The sequence below is a fragment of the Atta cephalotes genome (assembly GCF_000143395.1).
Source record: "Atta cephalotes unplaced genomic scaffold scaffold00003, whole genome shotgun sequence".
Classification (NCBI taxonomy): Eukaryota; Metazoa; Arthropoda; class Insecta; order Hymenoptera; family Formicidae; genus Atta; species Atta cephalotes.
This window is the reverse complement of record NW_012130067.1, coordinates 10084501-10104903: the sequence shown is the minus strand read 5'-3', so window position 1 is coordinate 10104903 and position 20403 is coordinate 10084501. Positions and strand designations below refer to the sequence as shown.

At 29.8% G+C, this 20403-nt stretch overlaps 1 protein-coding gene across 1 annotated transcript in view; it reads right to left on the bottom strand.

Moving 5' to 3' along the window:
* LOC105625673 overlaps positions 1 to 20403 on the bottom strand; it is a 28876-nt gene that overhangs the window by 3174 nt on the left and 5299 nt on the right. The window contains exon 3 of the mRNA XM_012206996.1: positions 15266 to 15378. Coding sequence (XP_012062386.1) covers positions 15266 to 15378 — 113 coding nt within the window. The remainder of the gene's footprint in view (positions 1 to 15265; positions 15379 to 20403) is intronic.

The following is a 20403-nucleotide window of genomic DNA, read 5'->3' as shown; positions in this document are numbered from 1 at the left end:
GTAGGTTAGTACGGTTTACGGTTTACGTTAGTTGTACGTACGTAACGTTAACGGTTAAGGTAAGTAGTAGTAGTTATTCGTTGTACGTACTGTAGTTCTCTCTCTCTCTCTCTCTCTCTCTCTCTCTCTCTCTCTCTCTCTTTCTCTCTTTATCTTTCTTTCTTTCTACATACCTCAGAGCACTTCTGTCAACTAGGAATCCTAGGAATCCTTGAAACACTCTTTGAACGACAAACTTCAAAACAGCATACAACGTGTGTTACAGGAATAAATCCAGTATATAGATCGGATAATTGTGCCATGGGATTTGCTTATAAATATATTTTTATCAGGTTGTTGTATACGAAGAAAGAGAGAATTTCTTTAGCATTCTAATTTCTTTTATTTTCACTATATAAACAAAAATTAATTATTTAACATATCGTTTGAAAATAACTAAAAAAAAATATGCATAAAATGAAAATTTTTCAAAAAAAGTTGTATAGTCTGGAAAGAAAAAATACATAATTGTTTAAAAACAAAATGTACTTAATTATAGTATACAATTGTGTCTTTTGAAAAATAACTATCTATTTTCTTTTTATACCAATTGATTTATTTATTCTTATTACTCTGAGAATAAGAGTATTGATTATCAAAAAATTAATAATTTTCAAAATATTGTATATTTATGTTAAAATAAAGAATAAAATATAAGTACAGATGTAAACTATTTGTAAACTATTTGTGATTTTTTAACGAATCTACTTTAAAATTTTTATATTAAGAATAACTAAAAGAATCGTATTATGTAAAAAATATTATATAATTCTACATAAAAAATGGCGATAATTTTCATGATCTTGAAAAATCTATTTTTTTCAAAAACTGATTTTATGTATTTTATTTATGATATTGATGATTATAATTAATATGATTTGTCTCTCTGCAAACTGTACAACGTGTATAACATACGTTTTGCTTGAAATTTTTTGCATATTTTTTCAATTATTTTCAAATAACAGTAAATAACTCATTCTGTATATATAAATTTTCCAGCAATTATCTCAGATTAAAAAAAATTAAGATTATATACACAACCTAATAAATCTCTTACTATATGTACGTATGGGTAAAATTTTACTTCAAGCCCTTATATTCTTTTAATACTATTCAATGTATTTTTCTAAATCTTTATATCCTTGAAGGTTCGAATATTGGAATTCTTTGATTTTCTGTTATAATTATTCATTTCTCGTATAACACTGCGTATATAATATTCGTAATATTCGTATAATAAAAAGTTTATATTTAGCATTAAATATGCGATAAAAATGCAAATCTAGGATTTTAACTTAATGTTTCAAATTTTCACGAATTTCAAACCTCTAAGGATCCAAAATATTGAAAACATAGTTTCAATGACATAGTCAAAGATCTAGATTTCTAAGGATCTAAAATAAGTCGAAGTAATAAGATACCAAGTATCCAAAGCGTTAAAAACTCCAAGAATCCAAATCTCCAGGGATCGAATATCGCATAAATTCGAATTTGCAGAGGACGATTTTGTCGTTTTAATCCAAGCATCGAAATAATCTAAAAATCTGGATTTCGAAATTCCTCGAGAAATGAGGAATTTCGGAGATGAAAATGCCAAGCTTCTGAAACATAACGTCTATGTTATATCTGCGTTAAAGAGGAGGGTAGATTTGAAAATGATCAAAATATCAATTTAACTCTTTCGATACTAACAATAAGAGAAGCTATAATCATCCATAGCGTGTGGCATTCGCTATATACCAAAGGTGATTATAGCCCCTCATAAAAATTTTTATGTAGGGACATTTTTCATAAATATTCAGTTTTGTTAGTCGATGTAATGTGTGTACTCCTGTTTTGCAATTTATCATACTAAATTTTATTATTAAATAAAAAATTTTTTTAATATACTCTATATATATTTGTTAATAATATACTCTATATATATTTTGTTTTAATATACTCTATATATATTTTGATATATATATTTGTATATTATATATAATAAAAATATAAATATTACTTTAATGCATTATCTTTATATTCAGGGTGTTCCAGAATTCGCGGATTGCACAGCATTATTATACCAAAAGAAGCAACTTTTTCCTTTGGCAAAATTATTCAAATTTTTTAAATGAGAGCAATTTTAAGCTAACGAATGAGCGCTTCACATTACGCATGGATTAGAAGTGGCGCACACGGCGTGTACATTATTATTTTATTATTTTGATTTTGTAAGACAAAGATTTTGTAAGACAAAGATTTTGTAAGATACCTATAGATGAATCATTATTTTGAACTTCGACTTACTTAAGAAGAGAATTTTCTAATTAATATCGTCGAAGAAACTAAAAGTAATATTAGATAATGATTATAGTAGATCGAATAATTTTGATAGAAGATCGTTGCTTCAATGTTTTGAAAATGTGGCCTCAAAAAGAGCTGATTTAATAAATTAAAGCATGTGTTAAAAATGCAGACCTTCCATTAGTACGTACTTTCTGCGGATAAGTTTTCTTGTGCAAATCATTGAATGTGTGTGTGAGGAATCACCCCTTAAATCTTTTAGCATACTTAGGACACACCTTGTATCGATATTTATTCTTTTTTAAAATCTCTTCAAAAATAAATGAACTATGAGCTTACTATTTGATTTTAAAGAATTATAATTGAATCAATGGTATTACAACCAAAATTGCAAAAAAAGGCTGATATTTTTTTAACTATAATTAAAATTCAAGGAAAGTTATATTTTTATTTAAAAACACATCTGCCAAAGTAGCTAATCATATACGAAAGGGAATTAAAAATAAATGATTTAATTATAGTAAATAATAGTAAAATATACCATAAATAGTAAAATATACTGATGAAAAGAAGGAATGTAAAAATGGATTTGATCTTGTGTTTTTGCACCCTCCCCCTTGTGCATGATTCAGAGATGCTCAAATGTCTGCTTTCTCGAATTTCTGGATCATCATGTGTTATTTTATTTGGAAACTCGGTTATCAATTCCGCGATTTCCGGAATTGATTCATTCAACTCTTCGGATTCCTGGGACCTAGCACGACGAAGATGGAAGGAGTAATGGGAGTACATACCCCAGTTGAACAGGGCCAAGGGCGGACTGGCGGGCGATACTATCATCGCTAATCAACGCGCGTGTCATGGACTCGGTAGGATTCAAGCCCGCGTGCTCTTGCTGACGACACAACAGACAAGACACAACCACATTAGCCACACTAGACACGACCACAATGCTCCAGCTCACCACTCTGTCTCTCGTTTACGCGGGATTTCTCTTCGATTTTTTTTCATTACCTTCTTCATTGTCTTGAACGAACTTGAGATATCTCTTGATCATGCGACAATCGTAAAAGCGGAAATCACGAGTAAAAGTGATGATGTGATCTCTCAATATCTCTGATACGTATAATGCTATGAGATTGTAATGAAACGAATAGAAAGATGATGATGTAGAATTAACCATTGTCATAATTGAATTTCTGATTTTCTGACGATTATCAAATAAGTCAGTTTTTAATAATTGAGAAATTGCTTTATAATTTTGCAACGAAACAATATAAAATATCTTACAAAACCGCAATGTAACCACAAATCGGAAATGAAAATTCTAAATGGTTAAGCTGGATCTTTAATGCTAAAATAATTCTGTATGAATTTAAATACATATTCAACAAAGTCATCTCATTGTTTGTCGAATTTATTTTCAGTTTTGAATAATTAATATGTAATTTAATTGTATCAATGCTCGTAAGACATCTTAAATTGATCTCAATATTCCGACATATTTTGTAATGGAAACTATAACAATTATTTACATAATAATAATAATAGCTAGTACTACATAAAGATTAATAAATTTTTGAAGATTTTAAATTTACAATTTTATTGTAATATCTTTGCGCAGATTTATAGATTTTATTAATATCTTTTTTATTAATATTATTTCTCTCGATATCTTTATACATATCTTCTTATATATATATATATATACTCGTATAATTGTAAAATTCTTTTTAACATTATATCTTAAATCTTAAATCTTAAAATCACATTTAAAGATGAAACCAAAATGCAGTTTTATAAGCAGTACAAAATCAAGACAATTCGTTACGTCAAGATACCTCAAGTTCGTCAAGTTGTTGGACTATAGAAACTGCCACATAAATGAATACAATAACAAAATTGATAATAATGGAAATTAAATACTCGCTGATAGTTGGTAGCAAGTCAAATCACGATCAAATGCTCATATAATTTAATATTAATGCAACAAAGAAAGAAAATATATTTATACACACATATATATATATATATATATATATATATTTATTTATAAATATAAATATATATAAATAACTGTTATATATATTTACAGACAGCATAATTATACAAGTTTAAAAAAAAAAACACACACAAGAGTAGTCATTTCCCAGTTTTTTCTTGATATTGAATCCGTATCTGATTGTAGAATTGTTCTATCCCGTCACAATTTTGAGAATTTTGCAGTTAAAGAATTTTGCAAAAAAGAAACTATTTTCACATACTTCATATCACGTATTATATCACGTATATCACGTCATATTATAATTACGACATACGATGTGTTGAAGAAATGTTCTTGTAATCAAAATTAAGTACCAATGTTTTTAGTCATTTAAGATTTTCCGACACTTCCTTCCTCGAGAATATTAAGGTGGATGATTCCATTATATCCCTATAAATTTCAATTTTATATCTCGAACTATTCAGAAGTTATTTAGGTAGACTGAAATATTTAATGAGTACTGTGTTTTGCAACAATATCGGTCCATTTCTTAGATTATATTTCACAAAACGTTCTCATCAAAGAAGATTTTATTCTATTAAATTGTCCGGAAAATTCGTGCCGATGTTGAAGGGACATTGAAACGCAGAAAATTTAAATTTTACATTAAGTATACATTTATTAAATTATATAAGTTAATCGAACTTTCCGGACAACCCAATATATATGTATATACTATATACTATACTATATATGTATATGCTATAGTATAAATTACGAGTACTATATATTTTGAGTAAAATTTTCCTCGGAGAAGAAAGAATGTTTTAGAATGTACCCTTTCATTCGCCATTGAATTCACTATTTTGAATTTGTCAATTATAACATTGGACTCATGCTCGATATCATAAAAAACATCTATATATAAATATATAAATATATAATATATATAATATATATAATATATAAATATATAATTTTGACATCCGCCATATAGAATCTGTTAGTTTAAATTTGTCAGTTATGACAACAGATTTGTGTTCAGTGATTTAAAAAAAATTAAGTTTAAATTTTAAAAAATTGGGAACTGTTTGGTAAATTGTGAATGATCTAATTCACAACTTTTCCGTAATAGATTTTATATTAACAATACATTACTTATTAATCATGACGAATACAAAAACTTTTTTTGAGGCTGAAAGTCCTAATATACTTAATTTTAAATACAAGAGTACTTCCTCAGCAAGTCGCATTTTATAATTATGATATGACAAAATACGTAAAAATAGTCCTTTTTTGCAATTTTAATCATAAATTTCTGAAAATTGTAATGTGATAGAATAATTCAATCAGATTTGAATTCCAAAAAACTATGAGAAATAACTAGTCTCTTTTGGTGTTAAAAAAAAAAATCATTTTCTGTTAAATTCTGTGTTATATATGTATAATTACTAAAATTATTAAATCCTACGATTATACAATATAACAAAAATATAATAATAAATAAAAAATATAATAAATAAATGTTGTCGAAATAGATTAAAACAAAAATTTGTATATGTATTTAAAACATAAAATAAATTAAAATATAAATATAATTTCATATTTATATACAAAAATAGTAAAAATATTAATTTATAAAAATGTCTTAAGATTTCTTGATTTTAACAAATCAATCATATCTACAAAAAAATTTTAAATAAGAGTGAAAATATTAAAACAGGTAAAAAATTCTTATTTATCAAACAATCTGAAAGAAATTCATAAGCCAAGATTATTTTATTCAGCAGCTGCAAGGATTTCTTGGAAAAAGATAATCAATCGAATTATATTAGAATCGACGTTGCTAGCAGACTTGTCTGATTCCCAATTCTTTTCTCATCAATTAGAAGTTGATCAAGTTAACATAATCATTCGTATTATTCGCATCGCTGCGAAACGAGAAATAAGAATTTATTTTTGAGTAAAGCATGACATAAGCCAAGCTTAGATCATTAAAGAAGTTTCGTTGGTTCTTGTTACAATTCGGAAAACTTTTCGACATTAATATCTTCGAATATTTTATATATATATATGTATATATATGTGCGCGCGCGCTCGTAAATCTTGATAACTTCAAATTTTCCTTATTTTATAAAATATTGATCAATGAATTCCACAGATATAGTTTATCAAAATAAAAATTTAGCAAAGTGAAGAGTAAAAAATTTTTTACACACATTTTGTATCTTAAAAAAATCTCAATCAATCTTACTTTTTTTTTAGGCTCCTGAGTAGTCGTCGCGGCCATGTTAGAACATGACATAGGCGAGAAGTGACACATTAATTTATGCTATAATACATGCCATTTGTAAATAAAAACAATTTGGATAAATCTAAATAATGAAATCGCCTTAAAAATCACTTGTAAAAATGGACGAAAACTGTCCTTTTCTCCCTTGTAGTCAATAAATCATAAAAGGCAAGGATTTCTTAGAAAAAGATAATTGATCGAATTATATTAGAATCGACGTTGCTAGCAGACTTGTCTGATTCCCAGTTCTTTTCTAATCAATTAGAAGTTGATCAAATTAACGTAATCATTCGTATTATTCGCATCGCTGGACCTATATTCTGGCAGAAGCACACAGTTTAACAGCTGTTGAAATGAGTTAAATATATACTTTTATGTATAAAATTCTAAGATAAATGTAGTTTCTGCCCATTTTTAAGACTTTCATAAGTACGAGACAAGTCACATTTTCACAAGGAAATAATAACGAAATGGCATGCAGCACAAATTTCAAAACATTACTTTTCCAAGCTTATAAGTTCAGCATTTATCGTGGCGAGGCGCTGTAACACACACAAAAACAAGAGCCTATGTACATGTGTTCGCTTTCGGCTCGCCAAGAGCACGGGTTCGTGCTTATGTGTGTGGCTACTGGTTTCACTAGGCCGCCGTCTAATTCTGTGTCGCCATCATCAACGCAGAGTTCTTTAGCTGAGTACTCAGGAGTCTTAATATGTTTATTTTAATATTCGGACATAGTATTTTGAGAAATTAGTGTTCCATAAAAATAATTGAATTTGTAATAAAATAAAATAAATATTACATTTTTAATACTCTCAAGTCTAGCACAAAAAATCCATAAATCTTAAGATAAAATCCAACGAGGTATCTTTAACGATCTAATGATCCACATAATTAATTAAAGTAACAGAAGATAAAAACGTGTGCGAAGGCATGCGAGCAAGCGGCACATTAAAAAAACAAACAATCCTTTGTTAAAAAGGAAGAGAACATTGTTATACATACCCATGGCCACACCATCATCATTTATTGTTATTTACAACGCTGTATCACTACAGTGTGAAAACTATTACAATAATTTTGCCGCGCAAGTGTCGGACTGGAAAGCGAGCGGATTTCGATCATTCTCATCGTAAATCAAAAGTACTCGATACAGTTTGAATTTTTCTCTGCTTGAATAGTGTTAAACAAGTGATTGTATCAAACTGTATCAACTGTTATCAGTCAGCACAATCCATGCCGATTTTTTTTCTCTTTCATCAACGCGTAAACTGCGACATAAAATGAGTGAGAGCCTTTAGGTCTGCTCTTTTTTTTGCTGAACTTTTGCATCAATTCATCTTTCTTCCTTTTCTCTCCAGGAGGAAAGAAGAGGAAAAAAGATAAATTGCAAAAGTCAGCCAAAAAAACAGACCTTTTTTGTTTTGCGCAATTGAACGGTTATTCATAAAAGCGAACAATCGCGTTTGTCTTTTAAATGCGATTCTGATTGCTGAAGCATCCTCAAGGATAAAAAAAAGAGGATAGGATATTATCTATTATATGAGAATTGACTATGGCAATTTGGACAGATTTGTAAACCATTCTGAAATATTTGGAGTACGGTACACAGATATGCGATTTGATTTGGTACACAGATAGTCAAGAAAAGTTTAGATTTTCAATAATTCTTTATTGATAAACGTCACTAATAAGGGAAAATTTTTCTAAATGTAAATCGCAAATAATATCAGATCTACACAAATCGCTCTCTTCGATAACCAAAAAAAGAAATATATCATTTATAAGCTTAACGTTTATGATATAAGCATGAACAAATATTATATTTATGAATTTTAATAGATACCTAAGAGACCCTGCATGTCAGTTGTAGATTTTTTTAGCAAAATGCAATTTTGTTTTTTAAAAAATTCGAAAAAATTTAGTTTTCTAAATTAATTATATTAATATTTTATGAAATTTCATAATTTTTAAATTATAACAGCATAAAGATGATAAATCAGTATGTACGGTCATAAAAATATACACTTTCATTATTGGAATGTTCACACATGTTCACACGCATATTGGTTTCACCATTATATTTTTTTACAGATTTAAAAATTCTTTTCCAGAAAGTATACACATTAATATGTGTCTTTGAGATGGAATTTATACCGAAAACGGAAAAAATTTGTGAAATTGAAATCTTCTTTACCATTTCTTACGAGTAGCTCTATTCTTTGGGCCGCTTGGGATTTGATTCATATAGAGTTTTTTATTAAATATTTGCAATGTAGAAGCACTACAATTTATATATAATTCCTTTAATCTGATATTTGTGTATAATTATGTGTATAATTATTTATGTGTATAATTATATATGTATTTGAAGGGCTTCTTACAAAAATCCATTTAAAAAAATTTGGATTATGGCATTAAATTGTACTTTACCAATAGTAGTTGTGAACAATTATGTTCTAGCAGAATCAAACAAAAAATTTGCAAGAATTTTGCAATTGTAAAGGATGTTTTTGTAAAAGAAATTTGTTGAGCTTATAAATGATAAAACTCTTTATTATAAAAAAAAAATCTGTAGGTTTGACGATTTATTTGAAAATTTCTTTGTGAGAGAATTAAATAAATATCTTCAAAGTGATCAAGAGGTTCTAATCAGAAATAAGAATTTAAGGAGATTCTATAGTCTGATTTATCAATTAAACGCAATAACTTGTGAATCGCAATTTCTTTTTCTTTTTCTGACAGATTTGAAAATCCTTTTCCAAAATTAAAGTATACGCATTAATACATGTCCTTGAGAGTTTGGAGTTTATATCGAGAACGGAAAAAAATTGTAAAATTGAAATCTTTACCATTTCTTACGAGTAACACTATTTTTTGAACCACTTGGGATTTGGTGTAGAGTTTTTTGTTAAATATTTGCAATGTAAAATCACGTAGAAAAAATATTATATGCTCATTTAAAATTATGGTGAATCGTTATTTTTCAGTGAAAATCGGAAAATGTACAAATATTATATAAGCGATAAATTGAGTGAATCAATTCTGATATTTTTTCGTCCTTATTGTGATCTTAAGAGAAAATTTTATTTTTTATTGAATATAAAGTATTCTCTATAGAAATTTTATATCACATACATAATGTAGTATCTATATATTATATTATTTGATAAAATTAGTATAAAGTTTGAAAGATAATTTTGGATAAGTATTTGGTATAAAATTTGAATAAGAGTAAAACAGATGATATTTTATTATTTTTTAAATCAAATTTTATTTTCAAACCAAATTTTAATTTTTTCTATCTAGGCATCTGATCGACGTCTCTAGCGCCATCTAGCGCCAGACGCTGCAGCTATACATTCTGTTGATCAACGTTAATAATGATGATAATTAATAATGACGATGTTTCTTAAAATGATAATAAAATTCAGAAATTCAGAGATTAGCATTGAAATATCTCCGATCGTAAGAAAAAAATAAAAGCACTTTCATTATACAACTCGAGCGATAACTTTCGTCAGCATCAAATAAAATTTCATCAGTTCAGCCGTTATTGAAAACCATGTTTCCAGATTTCCCCGACTCGTAAAGGAGCACGGTAGTGTCTTGCGCTACGTCGCTTCGTTTACTTAGCGCCGAAATACTATCGTGTCTCTAGATATATACATTTTGAGGGAATATGAGAATAAAAATATGATTAAAGAAAGTGTTCAGTCAATGTGAGAGCTGCAAAAAAAATATATTAGAATATTTTTACGTTTAATGTATCCTTTACATTGATACAGTATGTATCAATTATTATATAAATATTGATAATTTAATTTAGTTTTATTTTTTTAGATGAAACTAATTTACAATTTTTTTCTCTTAAGATTACACTAAGCAGGAAAAACCAGAATTGATGTTCACTCAATCTATCGCTTATGATATTTGTAGATTTTTCGATTTTCATTGAAAAATAATGATTCATAATTTTGAACTCCTTCAGTATATAAACTTTTCTACGTGATTCTACATTACAAATACTTAACAAAATACCCTACATGAATCAAATCCGAAGCGGTCCAAAAAACAGTGTTACTCGTTAATCTAATATGGAATGCAAAACTGTCGTGATTTGCTTGATATGAGAGCTTTGCAATCTATATGAAATTGTAATCCAAACTAATAGTTTACATGAACAATTAGAATTAGACTTAGTATCTAATACAATACAAAAATGCGTTATAAAAATGTATACATATGTATGTGTGTGTGATATTGATAGTATGCAATCATGTGTTAATGAGACGTAAATCTTATGTCTGTAAATCCTGCTAAATCGATAAAACAGACGATTTTTAGGATCCCCTTAAGGATATCCTAAAGTGAAGACCAAACTCTGATGGTATCGCTGTTTTATCGATTCATTAAGCATATATTACGATTTACGTGTTGACACATCATGACATATTGTTCGTACTATTACTGACGTACTATTACATTATCACATGCACACTATAACGCAAGAGCAATGCAACTGCGGCAATGCAACGCCCCTTCGCCATCATAAAGCGCGAGATCGCGCTTAATATCGAGCTAGGAAGAGCAGACGAATGATCGACATCCCCAGAAGGTCGCGTTTAATCGGTAGAGTTGTATATTTTAATCGCGATTATTTTTTTATTTTAATTATTTGGACTTCTAGAGTCTCCATAATATAGAGCCTGGCCACGCTCCACAAAATAACTATGTAAATTTAATGTGTATGTGTATATATGTGTGAATTTGATGTGAATATATGAATATGTAATAATGTAGATGTGGAATGTATATTCTTTTAATGTATGCTACACTTTGATTGATATTACTATTTTGAGTGAGTTGAGGATTGACTAATGAAAACAATCATACTAAGCGGTCAGATTCTATATGAACTCTGTATTAGGGACTCTAGGCATCTCGAGTAAATAGCGACTAGGAGCTATCTAAAGAATTTGTTTTGGCGAGAAGAGTGCGAGAGAGATCGCGGGTCGAGGAAAACTAGTAGAGAAGCGTCTTGAAGGTTGAAGACCATCAGAATAACACAGGGCACGTCTGATCAATCGGATCATGTTCAAAATCGTCCGGATGTACTCAAATACTGTTTTATCCTTGTTATCCACCGAATGATAAAACATCTGGGATAATGATAATATTCGGATAATGATTTTGTAGCGCAGCCGAGAAAACAGGAGCCCGAAAGGGTCCAAACATATAAAAAAGATAAAGCTACACGGAAAGTCAGAGCTACAGAACGACTATCACAAAGGAAGCAGAAGATGCTGTCAAACAAAAAAGCTGCTACGAGCATCCTGCCGACACAGAGCTTGAAGCACAGCGGTCAGAAAGGATCAGCGAGCCTCTTAACGAGGCTGCGTCCTGTTCCTTCATGTTCGGTAGATAGCTTTGTACATTTGAAGGAAAATAATTTCGTATCGCAATTATTGCGAATTTGTAAATTGATGCGACCTTGCATGCGCGTCCAATCTTCGTGCTTCGTTTGCTGTCTGTTCGTGCGGGAAAAAAGCCTCCCTAGAGGCTGCACCTCTGATCCTCCTTTCTCAAGGGTTTTCTGGTTTTGATTCACATACCGAGCTCGCATCCGAAAAGAGTACGTCATAAATACGCTCAAGTTTCCTAAGTCATTAAGCTCTCATAGATATCTAAGTCTAATTCTAAAAAACTCAATATTGTTTGTTCATGTAATCCCTCGTCCAAACCAAAATTGTTTTGTACAAAATATAAAACTTATACATAAAGCAAATATTATTATGAGTTGACGCTAGAAGCCAATAAAAAAATTATAATTTTCCAACTTTTTTTCGTTTTTGACATAAAGTCGGCTAGCTTGGACTACATTATTGTTTAGAATTTAATTGTAGAAAAAGATTTTTAAATCTAGTAAAAATAGTTATGTAAAAATAATTATAAAGATATTCACATGAAAAATAATCAATCGAAATTCAATCGGTAAAACAGAAAACATTAGAATCCCCTTAATGAGAAAAAAATTTGGAAAATCCGGGAATTTATAATTTTAGGAACCTGATCGGCGTTTATAGTCCGTTCCTATTACAAGACCATCTTAAATAATGTCTTAAGACGTTAATTTGATTCTGATTTATGACATCTTAAAATACTCTACTGTACTTAAGTGGTTTTAAATATAAGAACTGACTATGAATACCGACCTAAATCTCTGACATATAAAAATTGAGAAACAATTTTAAAATCGGGGAACGATTCAGATTATACAAATTTTTTTATGAAGTGGACACAAGTGAACTTCAACGGGGAAAGGAAACCTCGCACGTCGAGAGACAAGGGGTACGGGACTTAAAACGGTCTTTGCGAGGGGGTGTTCCAGCAACGCAAAGTACGACTCCGTTCATTGAGCGACTAGAATCTTGGATAGACACAGGCAACAACATCGAGGCAAAGAAAATATTTTTGCAAACAAGATTCGAAAATAATAACGGTTGATAACAGCTTGCCTGAGCGGATTCCTATAATGTGCTCCTATGGCGTCTGCCGCAGTATACAGGTGCTGCTGTAATCACAGAACACACTGACGTAGGACATCTCTACTATCTAGGATCTAGGGTCTAGAGTGAGTACCGGGTCTTCGATGTAGCGATTATGATTACATGAAAGAGGAAAGGGAGAAGATTGGCGGGGGGGGGGGGAGAGGAAAAAAAAGATTCGAAAATGATGCGGCGTACTTCTTTGATTAAAACTCTCTACGAAACTTTTCTTTTCCTTGAACTTTGCGTACGTAGGAAAACTCTGTACTGGGCGCAATTTTAATTCTGTGCGAAAACCGAGTCTTTAATACGATATTTATCGCAGATTTTTATCGAGTACTCGCTGATATTAGCGTTCTCTTGCAACAATTATACATATGTTTAATAATAACAAATTATCTGCAAAAAGAATTTTTTTAGTTAGCTGCAAATGATCATTATTCAATTCCAAAATTAAGATTTATTGAAAATTAAAGTTGTTTTGAATTTTCTAAACAGTAGAAAGTCTGTAAGAATTCAAAGAACTTCAATTTCCCACTAGAGATGTTAGATATACAAGGAACTCTTAACGACTCGAATTTTCAAATTTCATTTTTTAAGTGTGTTATTAACTTATAATTTATTATATTGTAACGATAATACTGAAATTTCTTACGTAAGAATAATTTACTGTAAGTGTAGTAGATATTACATACTATACAATTCGATATCAAATTCTCTCCGAAGCATCATAGTACAAATTACAAAGATTTTTTTCGTGTCGAACACGATATCAGAATTTATATAGCACGTTAATATTTTGAGCAAAATGGATTAAAAATGGCGTCTTAAGCCTATTTTATCTCAATTTATTTAAAATCCTGGTGTGTTACGCAAACAATAATGTCGTTCTGACGACATCATGTTCAGACCGAAAAAAATCTTCTGAGTATGACACTTCGAAAAGAGAAAAAAAGTGATATTTTGACCAGTTGTTTTATAAATATAATAAAGACCGTGTTAAACACTCGGTTCATTTTCGATTCTACGACATTTCGGTCCCAATACGCGTTCGAAAGTACATATAAGAATATTTCACCGCGTTATTTTGTTTATTTGGCTACACATTTCCTGACTTACTCTTGATCCTCGGATTACTGATTAATAAACATCGATATTTATTCATCTTTCATATTAAGCATGCTGCTATAAAGTAATTCTGAAAAAAAAAACTATTAAAATAATGTATAACAAATTATATAACAGCTTTATGTATTATATAAAAATAAAGATAATACTAGTCACAATACAAAGTGACAAAGAAGTATAATATTTGTTAAAGTAATAAAATTTTTGTTAAAGAGAATTGTCAAGAAAAGAGATATACATATACACTCGTGTCAGTAATTTGAGGATCAGTGTTAGTGACCGAGCACTATTGCAAAATACAGCAATGCATCGAGTTCGTATTCTGCAACACAAACTATAGGCATGCGACGTTATGTACTGATTCTCGGTCATGTGGAAATTAAAATGCAGAACGTGATGATTCGGAATTACATATCCTGGATTAAATCTAATAGAACTCAGAATATAAATAAAAAAAGAAATTTAAATGAAATTGTAATCGAGATGCAATAAATAAAATTAATCCGTTATAAGATTCATATATGTATAACTTTCAAGAGATATTAGCTTATAATAAATATTTAAAAACTTTGAAAAGGAGCAATGTAACTTTGAAAACAATTTAAACGTCAAAAAATCTAAAGAAAAATCGTGTTTTAAATAAAAGGCGAAGTAAAATGCAAAAAAAATAAACAAATAATGGAAATGAACTGAACAATTTAATTTTAGAAGTTCTGATAAATGTTATGGACATACAATGTTTCAATTCTAATAAAATAGTTTTTTAGTATTAACTGCTGTAAAGTAAACGAATTTATACAAAATAGAATTTTAAAAAAGCAAGACAAAACAATATTTATCAGTTTTTATTTTAAATGGATTTTAAGAAAACTTAAATTCTAATGCAAGGACCGAAATTTTGATTTTACATCTATTTATCTTTTCTTGGGACGTATTCAGCAGTCGCCACGCTCTGCATTAAATGGATGTACGCCACACATTAATTACCCGAGCTTGAGAGCCTGGCCGCCGGCGCGGAGGCCCTCCTCACCCAACAGAGTAACTTGCTCTTCTTCACGGCTGGGATCTGCCATCTGCGACACGACACCTCCATGCTCAGCCTGGCAACAGACACAGGTCACCCCTCTTTCGCCCTATCTCCCGTTCCACTCGCACATACTAGACTCTCTTTTCTTCTCTCTGATTCAAAATTTTCTTCAACTCACCGAAGAAAAAGAAAAAGAAGAGGAAGAAAAAGAAGAGATCTCTTCATGAAGTCGCATAATTTTGCTCAATGTTAAGTCTAACAATAAGTTAGGTCTAAATTCGTGACACTTAGCCATAAGAGAACGAGAAAAAATAAAGCTTCAAATATTTTATTAAAAAATTTTTAAAGTCGCGGAATTTAAATAAAAATTCCATCAAATTTAAAAACAGTATCATGAAAGTAGTTTTCTAAATACATAAGATATTAAATGTGATAAATGTTTTGAGACTTTCAAAATAAAAATAAGAATTTAATTCTTAGATATCCAATTTTTTAAAATCTAAAATTTGAATTCACAAAATCAAATACTAAATGTATAAAGTTGAGATGTAAAATTTAAAAAATACAAAGATGTATAATAGTTCAATAGAAAAGCATCACGAAATATGTCAAATTCGTGCAACCCTAATATTTCTAATTTTACAATTATAATCAAAATATTGCTGACTACTGCAACTATAATAATAGCTACAATAATTATAAATTACTTAAATTAAAAACATATATTACACATACAATTACTTGCTACACATGCTACATGCAAAAAATTTCATTTCTTAATTCAGGCCGTAATTATTTCTTCAAAATATTTTTAAATTAAAATAAAATACACGAATATATTAAACTCAAATAGTAATTATTTAAAATTTATTTGCTAAAAAAAGAAAATTCTAATAATAACCCTAGTCAATAGGGATGTTCGATTTATATACTGAAGATCTATCTATAATCGATCTCTGATCGCAACATGAATCAATTCGCCAGAGATTGCGTTGGAAAGATCTTTTAAAGATGAATTCATAAAAATTTATTTGTACAGTAAAATGCTTCATTAAAGAAAGACTCTACAACTACTATTGTTACTAAGGCTCGGTTTTTCATTTATCGATTAATTTGTGGTTAAACTTAACCACAATTTCACTCATGACAAGTAACACTTTAAATGAATAAAAATGGAAACAAGAGGAACAACCTTCAGTAACTTTGATTTTAATAAATGTTATTAAGAACATGAACAACATTCAAGAGGTTTTAATTGCTGTTTGGATACCTTAGATAATGCCGCCGATACTCATTTTCAACCCTTATAACTTGTTCTGTTGAAAACTGTTTTTCACGAAAAAATATTTTATTATAGTGTTTTGAAAAATTCTCGAGATGTGTTACAAAAATAAGGAGTTCCATTAAAAAAATTTAAAGTGACCTTGCTCTGACCTTGACAGAACCCAAGGCCAAATCAATGGTTTCATTTTATGTTCTCGAAGTCACAAAATTTTTATCTGAACATATTTCTCAATTTGATGCATACTTTTAGAATCTAGAAAATAATTTTAAGTGCGCCACCCTGTAAATATATACAGGATTTATCAATAGTAATTAAAATGATTTTTTTATACTTCTCAGGAGGATTGCATGAGAAAAGTGAAAGTCAAAGTTATAATTAGATAAAGTCTCAAGTATATGATTAGATCCTTCTTAGTTGAGTTCAAATCTTTCAAACGGTCGGCACGTTGCAGAAATGCACGTTGATTTTTTTTCTCTCGTCACGGAAATGTATTGTATTATGCAATTAAATTCTGTGTGTAATTTGGAAAAATAGCTTCAGAAACATTAAGGATAGCGTATGGGAAAGCGCTATTCTTCAACAGCTTTCCTTTCATCTTTGAACGTCTTGTATCTCCTAAAAACTGAGACAATAAAGTAGCTTTTTTCTGTTTTTGAAACTATTTTTTTTCAAGTTTCATACAGAATTTAATTGCATAACGCTGCTTAACATTCCTTTACATTTCCATGACGAGGGTAAAAAACAAAAACGTACATCAATGATAGAAAAGTAACAGCACTTGCTTTTCGATGATTTTTGAAATACCCAAAAATTTTCAAAGTATGAGCCATCATCTATCGATACGCGTAATAATAGACATAGTATATTTTAAATCGTAGTATATTTTAAATATTAGCCAATTACATATTTCTACCCAAGTACCATCCTTGTTATTCACTAATTTATCTTGGGAATTTATCTCTCATCAAGAATGTTTAACATTTAACAAGGATAAAATGATGCTTAGGGAGCATCTCTCTCGGGTGGAAATCTGAACGCACTCCAGAATATTTATTAATTTACTATATCACATGTTAGAAATTTCGTTGTAGGTTGTAGAGAAATCGAAAATCAATCTGCAAAAATGAAATCATAAAGAGAAAAATTGATTTTAAACCCTTCTTAGAGATCGAACATCCCTACTGAGAACAATAACACTGATAAAATCTACATTTTGTGCTTATTTATTAACTTTGTTTTTTTATGTCTAATATTCAAAAAGTCACACGTCATTCTAACACATTATTTTTTAAGATTTCTTTCTAAATAAATCTAAATAATTTTATAATGAAATTACACATATAACAAAATTTACCTATAAGTACATTAAATAAATTTTGTTATATGTATAATTTCATTATAAAATCATAATAGATCACTTACAAAAGAATAAAGCTTGTAATTTATATTTCGATCAAGTTGGAAATTAGAATAAAGTTGATTTCTCATATGCACTCTGCTGTATATACATTATACACAGGGTGTTCCATTTAAGTTGATATAAAAAAATTTTTCCGGAACTATGTGAAATATCTAGATCATGTTTTCACGAAATTGTATGATATCGAGGGAGATAAATTTTAACAAAAAAAAACGTTGATCTTGAGTGGAAGCATGAAAATCAAATCAAGATTAACTTTGTTTTTTTTAAATAGAACTTATATTTTTTACTACAAAATCTTATTCTACATAAAAAAATAAACTTTTGTTTCAAAAATGTTTTCATGTGATTATATTTTTCAATTTTACACCTCTAATTGAATTTACACTTTTAATCAAGCACTCCGAAGAAGTGTAATTCGATCATGCGACTTTTACGGTGTCTTGGATAATGTTAACGCCGACGATATCGAAATTTTGAAGTCTCATAATATAGAAAGATGTCAACTAAAAAGGCTTGTAACCAGCGTTTTGAAAACGTTTTGATGTCAACAAAAATATGCAATAAAAGATATGAGTTTCTATTTTAAAAGTTCAAATCGATCTTGATATGACCTCCACAATGCCATTCAAGATCCATCGCATATGCCTATATATAATGCATTATTTGATCCTCATCAATTTTTGTTTGAAATATTTTTCAAAATAATCATTTCCCCTTTTTAAATGAGATATACCATATATATACAATATAGCATGCAACCGGAGTTTGTCATAGAACTCCTCACGCTTGCTATGTATCCCGATTGAAACTTTATTCTAATTTTTCATATTAATAAATCAATAAATCAATAAATAAATGGTAAATAAATATGAGCCAAAATTAGCAAAGGAACTTTAATTCAAAATTTCATCCTTGTTCACTCCCTGAAATATTAATTAATTATGGGACATCCTGTGTATGTATATATATATATATATATATATAGGATTGTTCAAAAAGTCATTGCGTTTTTTCCAATAGATGACGTTGTCCACGTTTATTTGTATGCATGACATGAATATCAAATCATGTTTACGCACGTTTTGTTGACACTCAACCTAAAAAGTCAAAAAAAAAGTTGACGCGATTCGATCGAGTTTTATGCTTGCAATTGTGGAACATGGAAAATTTTGAAGAGCATATTCGCCATATTCTGTTTTATTACAAAAAAGGAAAGAAAGCAAGGGAAAAGTTGCGTCGAGTTTACGGCAGAAATGTCGTCAAAAAACACCAGTGTCAGAACTTCGCCCGATTCCATGATAGTGATTTTTCAGTCAAAGACGCTCACCGCTCCGGTAGGCCTTCCAAGATTGACGACGATGAAAGCATTGGTGCAAGCAAATAAGCATTCAACAGTTCTTGCTATCGCTCTAAAAGTGTCCGTTGGAAGTGTTCCAACATGGCCATTTGAAATCGCTAGGCTTCGTAAAGAAGCTCGATGTTTGAGTACCGCATGAGTTGAAAGAAATTCATTTGACGAATCGCATGAGCATCTGCAATCAATTCATCAAACGCGAAGAAAACGATCCATTCTTGAAGCATATGATCACGGGCGACAAAAAATGGATTATTTACAACAATGTCAGCTGAAAAAGAAGAGTAGGCGAGGTGAAGCACCGGAAAGACAAGCAAAGGCGGAGATCCACCAAAAGAAGGTAATATTGTCAATGTAGTGAGATTGAAAGGGACTAGTCTTCTGAGCTACTTCCAAAGAACAAAACGATTAATTCCGATGTCTACTGTGAGCAGCTGCAGAAATTAAGTGATGCCATCGCACAGAAACATCCCGAGCTAATCAATCGTAAGGGTGTGATGTTTTACCACGACAATGCGAGACCACACACAAGTTTGATTACTCGGCAAAAATTGTTGCAACATGGTTGGGATGTTATCACATCCATCGTATAGCCCAGACCTTGCACCATCAGACTTCCATCTTTTTCGCTCCTTGCAAAACTCCTTGAATAGTAAAATGTTTGCTTCTGAAGACCTCATCAAACAGCACCTAGACAAGTTTCTCGCAGAGAAGGATGGGAAGTTTTATGAACGTGGTATTATGAAGTTGCCTGGGAGATGGCAGGTCATCGAACAAAACGGCCAATATATTCATTGATTAATGTTCATTACGTATATTAAATAAACACACCTGATAATCAAATGAAAAAAACGCAATGACTTTTTGAACAATCCATATATATATATATATATATATATATATATGTATATATATATTGTATATACAGGTGTCTCAGATACTACCGTACTTACCCTTTTACCTTCAGAAACAGAGCTATTTTAAGTAAAAAACGTTTACTAGAACTAAAAGTTAAGTAGGGTATTACTAAATAGTA